We start from the raw sequence: 22,248 nt of genomic DNA, 5'->3' as shown, positions 1-22,248 counted from the left end.
CAAATCTTGCACTGACAGTATAATGCTATAAGCCTTGAATTAAACCCCAAAGAACAATGAAGAACAATGAAAAATACTGATAATGAAAATACTAGAAGACATTTTATTTGTGTTTTATTTAGCGCTCTTTATTTGTCACAGAGATTCTAAAGGGCCTGTCATGATCATATCTTTGTCAGAATGATTTCTTCACGTGCTGAAGTTCCAGCGATAAACACTTATCTGCTTATCGTGCTGATTGTCAGTGTTTGAGATGCAAGCAGAGGCGGATATCAAACGCTGTACTCAAGTAAAAGTACTTATAGAAATAATTCTCAGTTAGAAGTGAAAGTAATAATCTTGATAATAATTACTCAAGTCAAGTCACTTTTACTTATATAGTGCTTTTTACAGTATAGATTGTTTCAAAGCAGCTTTATAGTGATAACAGGAAAATTATGCAACAAGTTTGTTTCGGCTGTACAGCAGCTCTAAAATAAAATAGTTTAATTGTTCAGCTTGAGTGAGTTCAGTGTCAATTCAGTTGCTTTGTAAAAATCATCAGTTATTTAGTTAATTTTATCTAGTATATATTCATCTATATAATATAGATGAATAGTAGGTGTCCCCAACTAAGTAAACCAGAGGCGACAGTGGCAAGGAACCCAAACTCCATCAGGTGACTGATTTAAGGAAAAAAAAACTTGGAAGAAACCGGGCTCAGTCAGCGGGCCAGTTCTTCTCTGGCAATCAAATCAATGCTGTAGGATTATAATTCAGGCAGTGTCAGAAGTCTGATTGGGATCAGAGCCAATGTCGAAGCATTCAAAATTTTGTAATCCAGTTCCATCTGGTTGAGGACCGGATTCATCACACCGGTATGGAGATGGGTTTTGCTGAGGATCCGTGCCACTGGCTGTCGTGTTAATGAGGCCTTCACAGGGGATTGTCTAGTTGACACAATCTCTGCTGACACTAATAAATAAAAACCAAAATAAAAACATTTCAAAACACATTTTCTGCTTAAACATTAAAGCACACTAGTGTGATAAACAATGCAAATTTTTTTCATATTTTTTGTAAAATTGACAAAATTATCCACAAAAAACACTTTTTTTCACTCAAAAATTGAGGTGCCTACTCTTAGATAAATGAGGCCTACGATTAATCAGATGCAAAAAGAAATACAAAACCAGTCCTAAATTAAATAAAACAAGTTGACAAAAAAAATTAAATACAATATTTGGTGATAATATAGCATAATGAGAGATTTATAAGCAAATTTTTGTAAGCCGGTCATTTTTGACCGGGAACACCACCCTAACCCCCAACCCCCCCTCCCTTTGGATATTTGGATCAACTCTTCAGAAACTGAGATGGCGAGCCAACCCACCGAACTACTGTTGATTTGAGAGGGGGAGAAAAGGATTTCGGTATGTTCCTCACCAAAGTAGTCTTTTGGGGAAACCCATTCCATTGCGTTGGAGGATTCTATTTTGTAGGACTAAACTGATTTTTCCTTCTACAGTTCTTACTACTGAACTGATTTTCTGTTGCTCTACTGATTTTTTTCATACCATTTACATCTACAACCAAGTGACTCTTATTAAGTGATTCATTCAAGGGATATTTTTTTCCATTTGCACACTTTTTTTTCTACAAAGATTACATTTATTCATACACATACCAAGTGTTATTGACTGAAATATTGAGTGGTTACATTATTTGAGAATTTAATAGTTTTGTATCTGGTACATGTGACGGATTACATACAGAGCAGAATTTAAATTATTAATCCATGAACATGGTATTCCACTTCATACATGGCATGTCGCAATCTGTGACAAAGCAGGCGAGAGCCAATGAGCGTTGATATCACTGCCGTAAAACGTGTCGTGTCAAACTTTTTGAGGCAGCAATTTTTTAATTCATAATGATCACGGGATTTGTTTACGGTCACTGTTGAGGATGGAGATAAAGATCGCTGGATAAAGAATTCAATTTCGATCTGTCATATAGATTCTAAAGATGTGGATTACAGTGGATTAAATGGATGTATTTTGTGAATTTGTGTTGCGTTTTAGTGTATTTTCTAGTCCTGTGTCTGAGAAAACACCTTTTTATGTCCCACGGCAAACAAAATAAGTATTACATAAATAACGGTTAAACGATTATAGAAATGTTATTCATTTTAAGGTTTTAAAGTGTGGTTTCGTTTTCAAACGTAATCCTTTGAAACGAGTTTGCAGTGAAAGTCACGAACAGAGAGAAATGTTTTTACATTTAATCATTTTTAGTGCTGTCAATATTGTACGTTTCAGTGTACGAAAACGTAAGTAAATGTACATGTTGTAGTACCACACTTTACGTAAAAATACATATTCTCATGAGATCATGTTGCAGAATAACTAAACAAACCAATAGTGTAAATAAGAACCTATCTTTAGAATAAGGGGTCAAATTAGCAGTGGTTCCCATCCACGTTCCTGGCCTCCAGGAATGTGGTCGGGAACCCCTGGTCTAAGGGGTCAATTAGTACTGTTTTAGTGGCAGTTTAGCCTTAATTATTGGTTTATTCTGGTCAATAAACTTGAATATCTCTCAATAAGTGCCATAATTAATGAGGATTTAACTTTCACTTTAGAATAGGGGGTCAAATTGCCTTTATTAGTACTGTATTAATGGCAGTTTAGCCATAATTATTGGCTTATTCTGGTCAATAAACTTGAATATAACTCAATAAGTGATGGGACAAATTAAGCTTTTCAAAACTTCGAATCAATTGAACTTTTTGCTTCGCAAAATGATTCGCTGTTTCAAAGCATTTAAAACTACACATACTGGTGACACCTGCTGATCGGAAGAGTGTAAATGCAACAAAACTGCGGCCAAACATGCATAAAAACACATTTTACAAACCCATTGAAAATGTTTTATTGAAAGCATAATCTATGAAATGCAATTAACTAATCATCTAATATCATTAAATATTAAGTGTTATATATTTAAGTAACATGTTGAATGCAAGAATATCAATTACACAAAAAGAAACTTAGAAGAAATACAAAGAAAATAACACAAAAACTTCTGATGAAGGAGATGTCTCAAGCCCTTGTAATGTTAGCATTAATTAAAAATAAATAAATAAATGAATCAAAATTGCATTCTGTTCATGTGTGTGTGGGGTGCCAGCCAAATGAGTATGTGTATGTCTGTAAACCTTTGAAAAGGAGGCTTGAGGCTGATCTCTCATTGGCTTGCTTCAGACCCTTCCACTTTTGTTGTTAGCAAATCCATATTGTTTTTATAGTTTTGGATCTTACACACCCAACTTGCAAATTCAGCAGCAGTCAAGTGATGGCCAAGGAGCTTATACTCAGGCTTCTCTGGCACTTGTAATTGCATACAGTTGGCAGGCTGGATATTTTCCCTTTTTGTTGCTTCAAAACTTTTTGGACAGTGACAGAGAAGGTAAATGAAAGAATGCAGTTTAACTTGGGGCATCAGGAAAAAAAAAAAAAAAAAAAGTCATTTGTTTATTCTACGGTTTATTGTTTTTTGACAAAGACTCATGCTTTCCAACCATAAATCCATTTTTTATTTATTTTATTATTATTATTATTTTTTTTTTTGTAAATACAAAATAATAGGAGTTTATATCAACAGTTCCATATACATAATTGTGACTACACAGTCTGTTTACAGTGTTTAGCATTATAAATATATATAATTATAATTTCTATTATTACTGCATAAATATTGAAATTATTCCATAGAGACAGATGCCAATTTATGCCTCTGCCTAGACAATAATAATAATAATAATAAAAAAAGATTTGTCAATTCAACTTAGAAAATGTACTTTGTGTGGTATCAATGTAAAAAAAGAAAATCCTAATTTTATGGAAAATAACTGATTAAATGATAAAAAACAAAACAGTTAAATGATAAAAAGGTCAAATGACAAACAAAAACCATAAAATTAAAGAAAAATATCCTAATTTAAATAAAGTGCAAAAAAACATTAACAGAAATGTTCCTTTTACAGCTATTCTCTGAATTATTATGATCAAATACCTTCAATGTAAAAAACAAAAGTCAAATGACTGGCAGCAACAGAACATTAAACACTAACAGATCTCTCTAGATCTCAGCATTTTCACCTATTACTATCCAGATTACTTGATTTCTTTCATACAACATTTTTTATTGAGAATTAACATAGGTTTAGATGATGCTGTTTTATTGAAAAGCACAAAGTTTGAAGTCACCATTATGGCGATCAGTGTTTGCTTTAGCTGGGCTCTTGACCCTTTATTTCATCAGTTTTTCTTGGTTGCTTTAACTGTGTAGTTGTTGATGAAGTAATATATAGTTACATTAATTCATCCATGTAGTTAACTGCAAGAGAGGGTTAGGGTTAGGTCAATTTTAAGGTAAATTTCTGTTAAAGATTGTTGTACTTTATTTAAATTAGGATATTTTACTTTCATTTTTCATTTTTTGTTGGGCAGCAGCTGCTGCCAGTCATTGACTGTTTTTTACGTTTTTACAGTGTTTGTAGATTTACTGGTTTAGCTGGTTTTGTTGAAATGAAGAAAATTATTGAAGATTACTGATTATAACTGAATTAAACCAACCTGAAAATACAAGGTTTTACTAAAGCATAATTGTAAGTAAATATAACCTGATTTCTCCAGCAAGCCCTTTTCCACCTTGATGTAAATGCACTCAAAAAATTAATTCAGTACCCTTAGTTAAATTAATTGAAGAGATTTTTACACAATTTAATTTAGCTCATTCAAAAGAAATCAGTTTGGTTGGGTCAATACAATTTGGTTTAGGTCAAATTAATTTACTCTAGTATATTTAAATTTGATACATTAGTCAAACCATGTTTTTTTTTTTTTTTTTTTTTTGATGATCAGAGATTAGAACACATAGTTAAAGCAGGCAAAAAACAAACAGACAAAAAAACAAAAACAAACTCAAGTTAAAAAGTTAAGGGTCAAGAGCTCAACTAAAGACCACCATGAGCGCAGTCATAGTGTGCATGTGTCGAATGTTTTCGTCCTGAGCTTTATTGGAAATTGTATTTTGGGTCAATTTAACTCAAAAAGTTAAAACAGTTTTCCCTTGTTTATGTTAAATAAACCTGATTGAATTAGATTACAACAGCAAAATCAGATTTTATATGTAGAATCAGCTAGAAATAACTCTTTAAAGCAACAACTGCATGTTCACTTTTTACAGTGCATGAGGAACTCGTCCCCATATACATTGGACTGCTTGTAATAACTTTAATGTACTTGAAGTGTGTACCAAGCACTAGGAAAATACAAGTATTGCATCAGGACTCTGTATTGGCAGATACTCAATATTCAGTGACTCACAGCAAAAACCCCAGTGTTAAATTAACTCTCCTCAGAATTTGTGTCCATACTCAAGAGCAGGGGTCTCCAGACTCGGTCCTGGAGGGCCACCGTCCTGCAGAGTTTAGCTCCAACTTGCCTCAACACACCTGGGGTGCGTTTCCCGAACAACGATGTAACTCGCTGCTGAACTACCATAGTACGATGCATCGTTGAACAAATCAACTAGCAAGTCACGACTGTTTCCCGAAAACGTATTGTCGCAAACCTGTCATTCAACCACGTTGGTGAATGACGTCACGCAGGTGGTGGAGTAATAACTTCTTTAAATGAATCCGTTTAAGATCGAATTAATGCTTGATTTTCTGCTATAAATTACGGACATGGCATTAGAGAACTAATTCTCATTTTCCTCAGTTATTTTGCTTTATTTTTCAGATTGAATCAAATGCTTGTTCTTACGTACTAGAGCATGTACGCACATGCGCACTCTTCAAAAACGGTGCTTTAAATCTCTTGACAAACTAAAATATATAAATGGCATTTGTATATATTCGAAATAAAAGGTATACATTGTACTTAATGTCAGCTTCCTTATTTTACTCAAGATAATGATTTATTAAGTCCATGTCATAAAAACAAGAAACTATGCTTCTAACCACAGCTCGAGAGCTGTCGTTCCAACCACACAAGTTTGCGATGCAGTTTGCGAATGTTCGTTTGAACGATGGTTTCGGGAAATACCAAATCGTTGAACTATGTAAGTAACGACGGAACTTGCGATGTTTGTTGGCTAACGATGCTTTTGGGGAACGCACCCCTGCTTGGTAGTTTCTAGTATGCCTAATTAGACCTTGATTAGCTGTTTCAGGTGTGTTTAATTGAGATTGGAGTGTGTTTAATTGCAGCGCAGGTTATGTTCAGAGAATAACTTGGTATGGCTACTTTCACACCCTGAAAGTTACTTCACTTTTTGGAGCTGAAAAGTTGAGGTTATCCATTTACCCTGGTTGCCTAAACTAACCTGTCTGGAATACACTCCAGACCTACAGTAACATTTACTGACTGGATGGTAAGATCCTCAGAGAGGAAGAATTATAACACCAGAAGAATGGAAAGAGTGTGTCAGTGAAGGTGGTTTTGAATGTGTATAGATGTATGTTAGATACAGGATCAGAGAATGACACCTTTCCTTTGTCATAGTCCAGATCAACTCTCACACGCTCAAGCTTCTGTTTAACACGGATACCAGATGATAGAAACTGTCTGTATTGATCGTAATGCACACACCAGACATCAGTGTTGAAGAAATCACTTCCCTTCCTCTGGTTTGATGCTGTAGTTACTCCAAGACTCCAGGCTGAACTCTCTTTAACCTCCACATCCCAGCAGTGTGTTCCTGAGTTAAAACCCTCTGAACCCATAACACAGGGACACTGGTCAAATCTCTCTGGATTATCAGGAACCGGCTGTTTGTTCCCGCTGAATCTCACACCGGTCAGATCATCATACAGGGCAAGAGATGGATTCGCAGTGTTTGGATCCAGAATCACAGGAGCTGATGAGACACAATCAACAGCTAATTTTATTCTGATGTTCATATAATGATCAAGAGTGAACCATACACAGATTATTATGAATTATTAACACTTGTTCTGTTGATCAGACACATCAGACATTTTCCTCTGGTCACTGTGAGAGTTATTACTTACATAATCATTTTTATTATTAGTGTTTAATGCAGGAGTGTCAAAACTTGGTCCTGGAGGGCCAAGCTCTTACAATATACAAGAAACTGCCAGGCATGTGAATTGAGGCAAATTTGAATTAAACTCTGCAGGACGAGTTTAGTTCAAATTTGCCTCAATTCACATGCCTGGAAGTTTCTTGTATATTGTAAGAGCTTGATTAGCTGCCTCAGGAGTGTTTAATTAAGGTTGGAGCTAAAATTTTCAGGACAGTGTCCATCCAAGAGCAGGACTGGACACCCCTGGTTTTGATATTTTAGAAAACTTTAAATCACAATCAAACAGTCAGAGCTGTTGAGATGAAATACTATGGCTCTAAAAAATTCTGTTCATCATCATCTGATCACATTCATTAAACTGTGTGTTTAATGTGTGTGTATTTGTTTAAAATACTTTGTTGCTGTCTGATTTGTTTGACTTAGTAATGAATAATCTATCATTTTAATATTTTATAATAATAATAATAATAATAATAATGAACTTTATTTTCTATAGCGCCTTTAAAAGTAATGTGAGAAAATACAAATATGTTAAATAACCACCGGGAATGCCACTGGGAATGACAACATAGGACGTAATCTGGCAATATTTCTAAGATGAACAAATATGTCTTGACAGTGTTCTGAACGTGAGGAACAAATGTTAAATGAGCATCAAATATCAATTCCATATATATATATATATATATATTTTTTTTTTTTTTTTTTTTTCAGTTTAGAGCCATCTACACTTAAAGTTAAAGATTCAGCCTTACGTAACTGGTGGGGTGAACCGGTGAGCATTACCTCAATCTTCCCAGATAGAAACAACGTTAAATGAGTGTAAATGTATCAACGTTAACCACATTGACTCAACATCACTTTTGCATTTGCAATTAATGTTGAATTTTTTTTTTTTTTTTTTTCATCAAAAAAAATTTATGGTAATGGCATTGAATCGATGTTACAATGTGATGTTGGTTCAACATCATGCTTGCACTCTCAGAAAATAAAACACAACTACAACTGACTTAAAGCCACAGAGCCTGAAATCAACTGCAAATAAAAGAAGACAATAAATCTCTCACAATCACAGCAGAGGAGGATTAAACAACTCCACAAACAGCATTACCAGCTTTACTTATTACTGTCACGAATGTCAGCGAAGTTCCCTCGATTGGCCACCGGAGGTCTCACTCTGCTGAGTACTAACTGGACTACAAATCCCAAGCGCCCACATACCTGGTCTGATTACGGCGCACGTGTTTCACGTCAGCCAGCTATTTAAGCCACACACACACACACACACACACACACACACACACACACACACACACACACACACACCCACACCCACACCCACACCCACCCACACCCACACCCACACCCACACACACACACACCCACCCTGCTTGTTTGCTGCTTGCCCCGATCTCTTGCCCGGTTATGACCACGATCATAGGACTGTCTCTGACACTGTTGTTTACCCTGGTGATTTGACCCACGCCTGCCTGTACTGTGAGTTTGCTGTTTGCTAATAAACCGCTTATGGATCCCAATCAACCTGAGTCTGCGTCACAATTACTAACCAGACTGACTATTTCTGTCATTTATTTACAGAAGTTCTTTTAACAGAGGTAATATAAATCTCTTCCATTCTACATTCAACAGCCTTGTATTTATCCATTCTGTGTTCACTTCTTTTATTTATTTTTTAATTTAATTCAGTATTTTACTTTGGTTATTCGTTTACTATCTTTTAGCAGTGCATATTCATTATTTGTAATATTAATTGTTGTGGTATTTACTCTTGTAAATTATTATCATCTATTGTTAATAAAGTTCATTTAACTGTTTCTTACTTGTGTTGATGATCAAAGACTCCACTAGTTGGCCAGACTCTCACAAATCCTTCAGATAAATCAGTTGACTGACTCACTCTAGTTTATATTAATTCTAAATTATTGAACAGCTCTTTTGGAGTGTTCTTAAATTGTTAAGGCAGTATTCTTAAAGATGCAGTCTATAATTCTTTTTGGTTAAAAATGATCCAAAATCAATTTTTGAGCAAGTACATAACCAGAAATTGTTCAAAACTATCTCCTGTAGTCAAAAGCAAAAGACTTCGGACTGCAGAGTGGCTACAAAAATTGAAATCTACAGGTAACGCTAACACACACTAAATACACATAGTCACGCAATGCTGATGTTGTTAACATTAACACTCTGAGAACAAAGTATAACAATAATAATAATTTGCACGGCTTGACGTGATCCGAGCTAAGCGATCGTTAGATTTAATCACCATTGGTAGCGAGATTTATTGTAAAGCTTTTTTATCAGTTGGTCAGAACAAAAGTGGCAGACATGTTACTTACTTTTACAGATGACATCTTCTGGGGAAAATTCTTATTTTGGTCATACTACAAGACTACAATCTGTGATTCTGAAGTACAGTATCCACTGGTGCGGTGACTGACAGCAAACATTAGATTCGCCTGCGTTGAGGAGCTGTGTCGTTGCACAACCCAAGTAAAGATGATAATTCTGCAAATAACTGCAATTGCAGGTTTGAGACAAAGATAGCGATAAAGAGGCAAAATGTACGGACTGCAGCTTTAACTGGTGGCCTGTATTAAAGAGGAGGGAGGGGTCATCTGATACACTCATAACAACACCTTAAGTGACACGTGATCAAAAACGTTTTGGGTTACTTGTGTAACCCTGGTTCCCTGAATAGGGAACGAGACGCTGCATCGAGACGCATTGGGAATGTTCCTGCGTGATTGCGTCATGAAGCACTTGTGAAATCGAACCAATGGCATGATGGAACGTCAGAGGTGGGTGACGTCACAGACCAGGAAACTATAAAGCATACCCAGAACAAAGAATGCTAGATTCTGATTGGCTGAAGCAATAGCGCTCACAGGCACGCAGGGAGTATGGCAAGGTGACGCAGCGTCTCGTTCCCTATGCAGGGAACCAGGGTTACATATGTAACCCGAGGCGTTCCCTTTCATGGGAACTTCAAGCTGCGTCGAGACGCATTGGGAACCCTATCCCAACTACGCCATAATGCCAAGTGACTGTCTGTCATCTTAAGACGAGAGCACAGCAGACCCCGGAGTGGAGCCTAAGTCAAGGTTATAAAACCTGATGAACGTATGCTGAGAGGACCACCCAGCCGCATCACAATATCATGGAGGGGGACCCCCGAGATTAAAGCCTTTGAGGCAGCCATACCCCTAGTAGAATGTGCCCGGACAGCCAAAGGAGAAGGCTGTCCAGTAGATTCGTAAGCAAGTGAGATAGCCTCGACCACCCACTTGCTCATTCTCTGCTTAGACGCAGGGCCTCCCTTCTTAGGAGACCTGTAACAGACAAACGGTTGTTCAGTTTTACGCCACAGGGCAGCTCTGTGGACATAAGTGTGTAGTGCCCTAACCGGGCAAAGCAGATTGAGTTTTTCCTGATCTGGCCTGGAAAATGGAGGAGGACAAAATGCCTGCAGTACAATCAGCCCTGGGACGTTTGTGGGGACCTTAGGTATATAACCAGGTCTAGGATGAAGAAAAGCCTTAACCATACCAGGCGCAAATTCCAGACATGAAGGAGCAACCGAAAGTGCTTGAAGATCTCCAATTCTTTTGAGAGATGAGATAGCTAGCAGGAAGATAGTTTTTAGAGTAAGGAACTTTTCAGAAACTTTCTCTAAAGGTTCAAAGGGAGCGAATGCTAACCCTTCCAAAACGATAGTCAGGTCCCAGGCCGGAGTCTTTGTACGTAGAGAAGGCCTAAGCCTCAGAGTACCATGAAGAAAGCGTATGACTAAGGGATCTCTTCCCACAGAAGAGTCACCCAAAGGAGCATGATAGGCGGATATAGCCGCTACATAAACTTTTAAGGTGGAAGGAGACAAACCATCCGAGAACTTTTCTTGAAGAAATTGCAGCACTAAGCTGACAGAACAATGGACAGGGTCCAACTGACGTTGTCTACACCAGGTAGAAAACAACTTCCATTTATATGAATACAACTTTCTTGTGGAGGGAGCTCTGGAGTGGAGTATGGTCTCCACAACCTCGGTTGAGAGACCGGATTCTATGAGCCTAGCCCCCTCAAAGGCCAGGCCCACAGTTTCCACGACTCCGGGTGGGGGTAAAGTATCGTGCCGCCCGCTTGAGGCAGGAGGTCCTTTTAGCGTCGGAGATTTGAGGGACAGATGCAGACTCAGGTGAGAGATAGCCCGCAAGCGTCTCTTCAACCCGAGGCATCGCCCCATAACCGTGTTGTTTCAATATGTAGACGTTTGGGGGCTGAAAACTCTATACTGTACCGGTCTCTTCCACGACCTCCACACCGAGGTGTGGAGGTCGGGAAAGAACGGTAATCCCTGATGCTGAGGTTGTGACCAGGAGGGCAGAAAGCGCTCGTCTAGTTTGCATTTCTGACGAGTTTCGCTCTTCTCCGCAGGCCAGTCAATATTCAACTTTTCTACTGCCCTGGTCACAACCTCTAACAGCTCCTCGTATGCTGGAGATTGAGATGGTGAGCGCTTGCTTAAGACACAGAAGCTAGCATTCTATGTTCTGGGTATGCTTTATAGTTTCCTGGTCTGTGTAAGTTTCTCTTGGTGGAACTTACATTTCTCTCCATTAAGCATTGCAGTTTGTGCAGCACTGTCCTGAGATGGGCATCATGAGTAGCAACAGAATCTCCAAACGCAATTATATCATCAAGATAACACTGGACACCTGGAACATCTCTGAGGATAGTTGGTATCAGTTGTATGTTCTGTCGATTGTTACATTTTCCTTGCATGCCTCTCTGTGCTTTCACTTTTTTTTTTCTCACATGCAATCTTTGAACTGGTAATTCAGCAGGCTTTGCAAATTTATTCGCATTAACCATTGCATTTTCCACTTGGATTGCAATTTGTATTGCTCTGTCCAAATGTTAAATCCGATTCAAGCAACAAACGTTCATGAATTCAGTTACTGTAAACTTTGTCAATGATTTGATCTCTCAGCATTTCTTCTTTTTCACCAATTGCACATAATGACACCATATCACGGAGCACTTCCATGTATTGCAGAATATTTTCATCATGTCTTTGCTCCCTTTGGCGAAATGTATGTCGCTCTGCAATGACATTAACTTTTGGTACCAAGTGTTCCCTGAGAACAGTAAGTGCAGATGAATAAGTTATACTGGTGTTAGGAAGAGTGTAGAAAATCGCCAACAAGTAATTCTCAAATATTTGTATCCATGTTCCAAATGGAACTGTAGGCTCACCAGGACATTGTAAATGCGTAGGAGGGAGATGAACTACCATCCTTGTTTGTTGCGAATGCCACTTTGACTGTCGGGTATAATTCCTCTGTGTAGCTCACAGTCTTGTGGGCTCAGCAGAAGTGCACATCAAGGGCGCATAGCAGCTGCAAATGGGGCACTCACGAGCACCATTTGGGACAAGGCCACTGAAGCATTGCATGCCCCCAACACACTTCTTCTCCCACGACTTATTACCCAAGTAATACAACTACTCCCTTTAGTGGGCATTTACCAAACAACAACATTAATGTTGTAAATCCGTCTGCAGCTCTCTGAGGAGAACACAAAATTAATTATTGTATTCATGAACTGTAGAGACAGTCAATAGTTTCTCTAGTAAAACCATCATAATGGAAACTCTTTAAGCAATATGAAATACATATTGAAGTTACTTTAATTCACAATATTATATTTAAGTTTCAGTGTTTCAGTCAGAGGAAACATAAATTGAGCCTCAAGTATCTTTTCACACTGATGAGTCTGTTCTGGACTTGAATAGATGAAAAAAAAAAAGTTAAATATTCTCAAAAAAAAAAAAAAAAACTGCAAATTGAAATAATCTAGTGCTTTTGTGTCATGTAAATCATGTCCACCCATTTCCAGTGTGTGTGTAAGAGTGCAGATCTTCTCCAGACTCACTGTTTTGGACGATGTCCTGCATCTTCTTCCAGACTCTGAACTGCAGGTTGCCCAAGTAACTTGGCACATGAATCAAAGCTCCAGAAGCCATCTGTGGATCCAGCTCTGAGCTCTGAAGTCTGGAAGAACATTCAGGAGTCAGAACTGCAGTGGCTTTGGATCAGAACCAGAGAGACCAGAGACACCAGCAGATCACTCACCTTTCCATTGTGACTGGAAACTTCTGCAGAACAAACACACCATTATCATCAAGAACTCAATCAATCATCAATCAATCAATCAATCAATCAATCATCTGAAATCACACCTTCAGAAAGCAGACGTCATTGGCTTTCATCATCTCCTCCATGTCTTTGTTTCCCTGTGAAAAAGCTGAGATTTGTCTCTTCATCTCCTCCAGCTTCTCCTTCATCATCTGCTTCTTCTGCTCCTCTTCCTCCCTCAGTGCAGTGATTGTAGCTGCTTCTTCATCTCTGAGAAACTGATGAAGCTTCTCAAACTGCTGTTTAATTTGACGCTCTGTGTGATCAGCTTGAGACTGAAATCAAATCACATTCACTTCAATTATCTCAATCAACAAACATCAACACAATTGCCAACAACGAGATTTTACGGCTTTCCATGTTTTCACTGTCATACACTTTGGGGTGCTATGACACATCTTCTGAATGCGTACAGAATCTCCCAATCAAAACACAGCCGAAGAAGAGACACGTCTCATATGTAAGCAGATGCATATGAAAATAATGTAATCATCAACAATAAATCAGCATAGAAATGAAAACTGCCTAATGTTACCGAGTGAAATGTCGATCTAGGAAGTGGTACAGAACTGTGAAGCTTTGGGGGTGTTGATGGAAGCAATCTACTGCATCTGTGCTTTGAACATTGTACTGAATATGATTCAGAGGTAGTTTTAAAAACGATTTTCTCAGCTTTTTTGTTGCTTTTTTTAACGAAACTTACCTACATTCGAACATTGATAAAAAAAGAATGTTTGAAGCTATAATAAAATTTTTAAAGTAGGCTCTGTTCTGTATTTTGATGTATTGCATGTTCAGATATTCGTACAACAAAATATTCTGGGGGCCATGAAAATTTTGTCAAAATGATCAAAAATGCTCACGGTGACTGGCAACTTAGAGTTAATATCTGAGCTAAACTTAGATACTGGACATATAACAGATCCAGAAGCAGACTGTTGATTGTCATTTACAAAAATGATCAACTAGAATTCATTATATTAAATATAATAAACCATTTTGCGTGTAGTGATCTTACAATTGTAAAAAAAAAAATGACTGTTCTGTTCTATCCTTACCTTGATGTGTTGAACATTTTTCTCGAACTCTCTTTTAATCTTTTCTCTCTGTTTAAGTGTCTCCTGAAATAATTTCAATGCTGTATTGAGCTCCTTCTAGAATTGAACAAAATAAAAATATATAAAATGCAAGAAAAGAGAACAGAATACAGTGACATGATCATACAGTGCTGTGAAAAAATCATTTGCCATTCTTTTTTACTGTATCTGTTGAAAATGCTTCGTTTGAGGTCACCATTAAAGTGATCAGTGTTTGCTTTAATTGGGCTTTTGACCCTAAGTTACTTTATTACATCAGTTGACTTTATACTTTCCAATAATGCTTCAATTCATGTTGATCTTTAAAAAAAACAAAAAAAAAACACCTGCAATTGTTGAAAAAGTAACTTAATAAATGTCAAGGGTAAAGAGCCCAACTAAAGCAAACAATGATCTCCATGATGGTGACCTCAAACAAAATATTTTCAACCAAACATCAACATCTAAACCTCTGTTAATTCTCAATAAGAACTGCTGTAGATCACAGCAGGTGTTTGAATGTTTGAAAGAATGTTTCAGGAACATCATATTAACATTTAAACAGCATTCTATTAACATTAAGGAAACTGGACTTTATGTTTATGGAATGTTACAAATCAACATTTTTAGATTGTTTATTGCATTGCTTTATTTCTAGGCCTGCCCAAAAACTAGATTACAGTTTGTTCAAAACTCAGCAGCAAGTTCTCACCTCCACCAGGCATTCTGCTCACATTAATCCTTTACTGTGTGATCTTCACTACCCCTGGCATCGCATATTTATTTTAAGATACTGCTTCTAACATTTGAGGCATTAAATGGTCTTGCACCTCCATATCTCACTGATTTACTCCACCCCTACTGCCCTGCCCGGAAGCTTAGATCTTCTGAACTTGGTATTTTGTCCATCCCTCGATTTTGGTTGTCTACTGTAGATGGAAGGTCATATACTGTAGGCCACATTCACACTGTCACTGTGTGTGAACGTAACCGTATTAAGGACTCAAATACAGGACTGACAACCGTATTCTGCTGCTGTGTGAACGTGACCATATTTTTAATGCTCTTAAATTATGGAATTCACTACCCCTTCATCTCCTTACCATCTTATATTTGTCTACTTTCAAGACTTAGCTAAAAACATATATACAAAGTTCTGGCATGAAACTCTAATGGGCAGGCTAATAGGTCTTTTAACTCAACCTTCTCATAATCACATCATTATCTATAGGACACAGATGATTGGTTCCTGCTGTATTAGTAGCCAATGAGCTTGCATGCTCAGTCTTCAAATACATGACTAGCATTTGCCTAGCAGTGCAGCGCGCTTGAGAAACCCTCCACCTTCCCCAGCTCCACCTGTATAGATCTGCTACGGGTAATTCATGTACGCTATATTGTACAGCAGCAGCATGTCTTACTTGCTCACAGCAGCATGTCGTGTATGTATTGGCAGTAGCAAGTCCCGTACTTGCTCTGCAGCAGCAGCAGCAATAAAATCAGCAGCAGTGTAGCAGATCTATTCCACCAAGACCAAACATATCAACATTGTCATACCCATTACCATGCCAAACACTCAGAGAGTTGTCACGACAGAACTATTAGATATGCATTTTAGAGAATGGCTATATGTGGTATATGTGCAGGGACGGATGATTCTGTGCCCTGGACACGAACCTGCAAAAGGCCCCCTCGGTTGAAACTGTGATTGCGGCTTCTTTGGGCCACTCCTCCGGTCCAGTGCACTGGGCACATGCCCGATAGGCCTGTGCGTTATTCCATCCCTGTATATATGTTTATATTGTACGTGTGGGTGTGCAAATGTATTTGTAATGTACTGTGCAACGCAACCTTGAGCTACGGTAAGGAGCTATGTAAATAAAGGATAAAGGAGGGAATAAGTTATTGTGTCCCTCCTACCACAACACTGAACTACCCGTTGAAATGGCCAGGACTCTGGGTGCTTCTCAAATGGAAGGATGCATCCTACCAAGGCTGTGTTTAGTCCTTCAGAGGCTTGCAGGCTCGAGTCCCCCTCAGCATTAAACGAGTTAATGTAATTAAATGAGATGGTCTAGTAAGTGCACATGGCTACGTCACACGTTCCCACCCCCACCATCACGGAACGAAAATACAACTAAAACTTTGTATTTCAAATCTTTATACGATCTGACTTTCTATTAATGCAATACAATGAATCACATCCGTCTGAAGTCTCCCAGTGGCTTACATGATTGGCAATTTAGTGTTAAGTGATTAATTTACACCAAAATAAAAGATAACATCTATGCTTTCTTGTCCAAAAACATTGTTCTTGTCTTACATGTCATAATAAATTCAGACAAGCTCAATCTACTTGTTTTATGTCAGTTTATTTTCGTGAATTGGAATGTGGGTGATTGAAGGTCGTGAAGAATACATTCAACGCATCCTTTAAATTCAGCTGAACGAAGGCTGTGAAATGAAGGCTGCCTTTCAAAGATCCTTCCGATTGAGACGGCCTTCAGCGATGTTCGATGATGTGGCAGCCAAGATATGCAGTCTTCGTAGGATGCAGCCTTCCTTTTGAAAAGCACCCTCTGTCTCACCTCCTCATCACAAACATGCATGAGTGGAGCAAGTCGCTTCCTTTTATAACAGTGGTGCCTAATCCTGTTCCTGGAGATCTACCATTAGAGGTGTTTGGGGCTCCTAAGGGCAACCCCATGTATCACTACATTGACAATACGTCTCCGTCCATCAGGGAACAGAGGTTAAAATAGTGATCAGTAAATGTCGTGACCATGAATGTGATGATCTCTGTTTATGACTTACCTTTCTTTAGATTTGAAACAAATGTCATTTATCTTACCTTGTATGGTAAAACCACTTCACTGATGGGTCTGAATTTGTGATTGTCGTGTTGTTGTGAATCTCTGCACACTAAACACACAGGCTGTTTGTCCTCCAGACAGAAGAGTTTGAGTTTTTCACCGTGTAAACTGCAGAGCTCCTCAGACCCTGATGAACGCCTCTCATTTTTCTCTTTCAGGAACAACTCACAAAAGGTTTTTAACACAAGGTTAGTTGGAGGATCATTTGAGGATCTTCTTCTGCAGACAGGACACTCTTGGGTTTTCTTGGTCCTCCAGCACTTTTGAAGACACTCCTTACAGACACTGTGACTACATGATAAAAGAACGGGATCCTTGAAGACTTCATGACACACGGGACAAGAAACTTCATCTTCAGATATTGAATCCATTATACCTGTTTGAGCTCCAGCAATCCAAAATTTATATTCACTTTCTGAATGAAGGCTTCAAAAACGAATAACCACAAGAATCACGAAGATCTGCTATCTGTTCAGAAGTAAACTTTCAAAAAATCCTTGAAAGTGTTTCTATTTGTTTTTAAATCGATTTTTTTTCTTTTGTCGAGACAAAGTCAGTATGACAGAAAGGAGAAATAACAAGTAAGTCTCTTCCTGGTAATTGTTAGAGGGTGAAGTTTATTATCTTCTTTGGGTGTGTTTAAACGGGTCAAAGAACAACAGGGTTTCTTTACGTTTCGTTTCAACAAATGGAATCTGGGGACATATGTATAATGATGGAGGTGGGTGGGTGGTTCACACTTTTAGGAATGTAATCTACTAGGTTCATCCCAGGCTTGACACTCGAGGAGAGTCAGAACTTAAGTAGGAGACCCTGAGTGCTTCGCTTGCTCTGTTGGCTGCTTTGGTGTCTGAAGTGGATTTAGGGCAGGGGTTATCAGATTGCAAGAAGTATAGGTCATAAAGCTGGGTTTTATTTATTCTTTGTGAGAACTGTACGTCTGAGATTATCAGTCCTTGGCTCAATCCTAACATGGTCCACTTTTCGATGGGAGGAACTGTTGAGATGGCCGAAGCATATAAGAGGGTGGCGGGGAGTGTGACAGAATGTTTGCCGGTGGGGTTGAGGGTAGTTTCATGCTCAAGTTCCAGTGATAAACACACACTTCTTATCATGCTGATTGTCAGTGTTTGAAGACACAAGTAACACTTATAGAGATATCAAACCATTTTCTGTCTCTTTATCTGTTGTGCATCATTCTGCATGTCAACAGAAATAAATGCACGGAATAGTCAGGAGTGTCTCTCACAAATGTCTCCATGGTTGCAAGGCACGCTCCCTGTGCAAGCAGGGGGTCACAGGCGCTGCGTAATATCATTGCACCTGCTGCAGCCATGGTACGGCAGCGAAGTTCCTTGATTATTACGCCAGAATGAGAGTATAGTTCCTAGCCATATCGGCCTAGAAAACCACAACTTTTCATTTTCCGTCAGTCTTAGTACACGATGTAACTACAGAAGAGTCAAGTTTTAAATAGGAAAAATATCGAAACTCTTTGGTCATTTTTTAACGAGATGCTAACGGTCTAATCAGATTCAATGAACTATGCTAAGCTATGCTAAAAGTGGTACCGCCAGACCCGGAGATCGGCTGAATGGATTCGAAAACGGTAAAACTCAACTGTTTAACTCTATGAGGGTTGGAAAATGAGCCTATTTTCAAAAAAAGTGGAGTGTTCCTTTAAGACTGTTGCTGGAAGTCAGTTGTAGTTCTTGTGTTTCTCTTTTCTTCAGTGATTGTGCTCATTATCATCAGGTGTCTTCAATAATCAAACAATCATCACTCATTTAATCACTTATTTAACTCTAACACTGTTTTGGTGTTACTTTTAATATTAATATAATTCATATTAATAATATATTAATATATATTCTAAAAAATGTTGTATAAGACTGTTGTGCAGGTGTTGTGAAATCTGACACATAGACACTTCCACTTTTACCTGCACAACAGTCTTATACAACATATAAGTGTTTATGTGTCAGATTTCATTTCAGCACAATCAAATCTTGAAACTTTAATGCTGTTCTGCTGCTGCTGCTTCTGGAAATAAAACATATCTAATCTATCTAACCTGCATGTCTTTGGACCCGGATGAAACCCACACTGACACTGGGAGAACTCTGTAAGTGCTGTTCATGTCTCCAAGCACTTACAATCAGCACCATAAGCAGACGTGTTTTTATTAAATAAAGCGTCTTAAATCTGTTTATATTAGTATTTTTGTTTTTGATACAAGATTTTATAGCATTACGTTTCAATGCAAGTTAATTTTTAACACATTCTGTTAAAATTTAAACTGAAGTCCTGATGTTGGTCTGTTCTTTGACCTATTTTAACAAACCCACATGATCAGAAACTCCATTTACCAGGAAGAGACTGAATTATTTCTCCTTTCTGAATTTGTCTCAACAAAAGCAAAAAAGAATACAAGAAATCTCGGAACAAAGAAAAACTCTTTAAAGAAAGTGAATATTTCACTAGATATATAATCTTAACATGGACAAACCATTTAAATGAAGGATGTTTTACAATTGAAGACCTAAGGTGTTAAATAACTTAATATCACTCACTTAAAAGTCTGCATCTGATTACTTTTAATTATTAAACTGTGTTAAATGGAGTGGATGTAAAGGACAAAGTCTGGCGAATAATGAAGCAGGCAATCAAAAATGACTTGGCCAAAACTGTGAACTGGAGAGGTGTAAATGTGAAAACGTTTTTCCAAAGTTTGGAGCATAAAAGTGTTGTGACTGATAAGTGCTAAAGAGATGTGTTAAAATACAACACAGGAGTGTCAAAAAACTGAAAACAAACTGTAATACTACACAACAAATACAAAGCATAACTGGGAATAATTCATTGTTAATAACTGGTAATATAAAAAATACGGACAAATGTGGTATTTTGTGAAGGCTGAAACTATTACAAATAATTTTCTCTAATGTTTAAGAATCCTGACGTGCAAGCTAAATCCAGTTTTAATTACGTTTATTTACCTCTCTTGAATTTAATGGCTTATTGCTTTTAATTTTTAAATTAATGCCTCTTATATTGGTTAATAGAGAATAGAGAATGACTTTAATCTAGGCCTGTAGTTAATTTGTTTTAATGTGTTGATTAGTATATTATCATTATTGTTTACATGTACAAGACAAAAATGTATGTCATATTACAAGAACTGTAGAAGGACAGTTGCAGAAATATAACAAAGCTCAAGAAATTGAAAAAGAAGTCACGTAACATGTATATCAAAGCTCACAAAGACAAGTAATACATATAATCATTTTTAATAAACAAACTCTTTAGAGAAAACACCATACACTTACACTTGAACTGACGAGATCGGACAAAGAACTGAAAGACACAGGAAGTATAAATACTAGAACAAACTTTATATACAGTTTACTTGGGTTGCATGTGGATATTGAGGGAAATGAAAAGGTGGATACGTTAGCAAAGGAAGCCCTGAAGGCAGAGTACATGCAAGTTCCACTTAGCAAATCAGAAATTAAATTTATCATTAAAGATACTATTAACAAAATGTGGCAGGATACATGGGATCAAGAGGAGAAAGGAAGACATTTATACAGCATTCAGAAAGAAGTGATAGTTAAAACTTACAGTAGTCTGAGACGGCAGGAGGAAACTATGCTTAGAAGTTTGAGAATAGGGTACACAAGATTAAATAGCTAAACACCAGACTGGATTATGCATACATTGTGAATAGGTGGAAACATGTACTCTTGACATGTAGAAAGCACTCTGAAAAAAACAGGAAATAACTAGAGAGGGCAACAAGGATTGAGTAAAAAAAAAAAAAAAAAAAAAAAAAAAAGAAATATTTAGTTTGCCTGGCACACAATCTATAATTAAGGCTGATCTTTCTGAAAGAAACTCAGCTTGCAAATAGGATTTAGTTTAGTGTTTGTTTGGACGTTTTTTGTTTGTTTTATATTAGTGTCCCCATTTTTATTTTTTTTTTTATTTTTCTGTTATTATTAAAGTAGGCCTATAGCATATATAAACTGACATCCCAATGAGTTCACACCTCAGTCCAGAAGATGGTGGTAATGCATCTCGTTTTTAAACTGCCAATAAGATCCACAGAAGAAGAAGAAGGTATGTCAATTATGACACGCTGTCTGCAGGATGGCAGCTCGAACAGACACAACGGTAAGAATATTTTCGCGCTTCTCAAAAAACTGACTGTTTCTATAGACCTTATTCTCCAGAGAAACATGCGCGCTGCCATCTTTTGAATATTGTCTTTGAACTTCCGTTTTTGTGGTATCTCTGTATATTTCTATGGCATCGCTGTCGAAGAGTAATTATCTGGTGAATTAACTAAAGTTATCATGGGCATTGTAATGTTTAAAGTCTTAACAAATGTCAGTAGACCGGGAAGTTTTTAAAACCATCAGTTCATTCATAAATACGTAAGAAATGTGGAAATAGAGGGTATGTATTTGCGTCACTTTCCCGCTGGAATAACCCTCCCCCCCTCCCTGTCGAATTTTTTTTTTTTTTTTTTTTTTTTTTACGATTTAGCGACTTCCCCGCCCCTTTCAGAGTTTACACTTAAATTTCTTTTTAGAAGCACTTCAAAAAAAAAAAAAAAAAAAAGTCAAAAATTAAGGAGCGAATTCTGAAAATACGCGCTGCTGACTCGTGCTGTGTGAAACCATGGTGCATTGTGGGTATTCTCCAGCCATTGAGTGTGCACCGGTTGTACACTCGTTACTGCAGTCGGTGCGGTGCATTGTGGGATTGAATGAGCACTCGACAACGTTCACTATGGTTTCGTACACCACTACAAATTGTTCCCTCAAATAGTGCCCTATTTAAGGGTATAGGGGGCAATGATGGCGCACGCAGTTGAATCATCCATCCACTTCCCTACAGTGTATCATACAGGTATAAATTCGTTTTAACTTTATTATTAAATTGTTTAATTGAGGTTTATACATGCTGATTTTCATGACA

General features: G+C 37.6%; 2 protein-coding genes across 3 annotated transcripts in view; one reads left to right on the top strand and one right to left on the bottom strand.

Annotated features, from left to right (window-relative positions):
- LOC127509705 (interferon-induced very large GTPase 1-like) overlaps positions 1-22,248 on the top strand; it is a 322,431-nt gene that overhangs the window by 229,082 nt on the left and 71,101 nt on the right. The window lies entirely within an intron of this gene.
- Positions 156-17,880, bottom strand: LOC127509710 (zinc-binding protein A33-like). 2 transcript variants are annotated; one of them, XM_051888630.1, is made up of 7 exons: positions 17,241-17,825; positions 14,372-14,467; positions 13,358-13,588; positions 13,251-13,273; positions 13,051-13,169; positions 6,642-6,909; positions 156-954 (listed from the first exon to the last, which is right to left on the bottom strand). In XM_051888630.1, the coding sequence occupies exons 1-7, from the start codon at positions 17,631-17,633 to the stop codon at positions 930-932; spliced, it is 1,155 nt and encodes a 384-aa protein (XP_051744590.1). In that variant the 5' UTR covers positions 17,634-17,825; the 3' UTR covers positions 156-929. The 2 variants fall into 2 exon arrangements, with proteins under 2 accessions (XP_051744590.1, XP_051744589.1); XM_051888629.1 differs by lacking the exon at positions 156-954 and having other exon boundaries at positions 4,020-6,909; positions 17,241-17,880.

The sequence above is a fragment of the Ctenopharyngodon idella genome, chromosome 3, assembly GCF_019924925.1.
Source record: "Ctenopharyngodon idella isolate HZGC_01 chromosome 3, HZGC01, whole genome shotgun sequence".
NCBI classification, from domain to species: Eukaryota; Metazoa; Chordata; class Actinopteri; order Cypriniformes; family Xenocyprididae; genus Ctenopharyngodon; species Ctenopharyngodon idella.
This window is presented reverse-complemented; position numbering and strand designations above follow the sequence as displayed.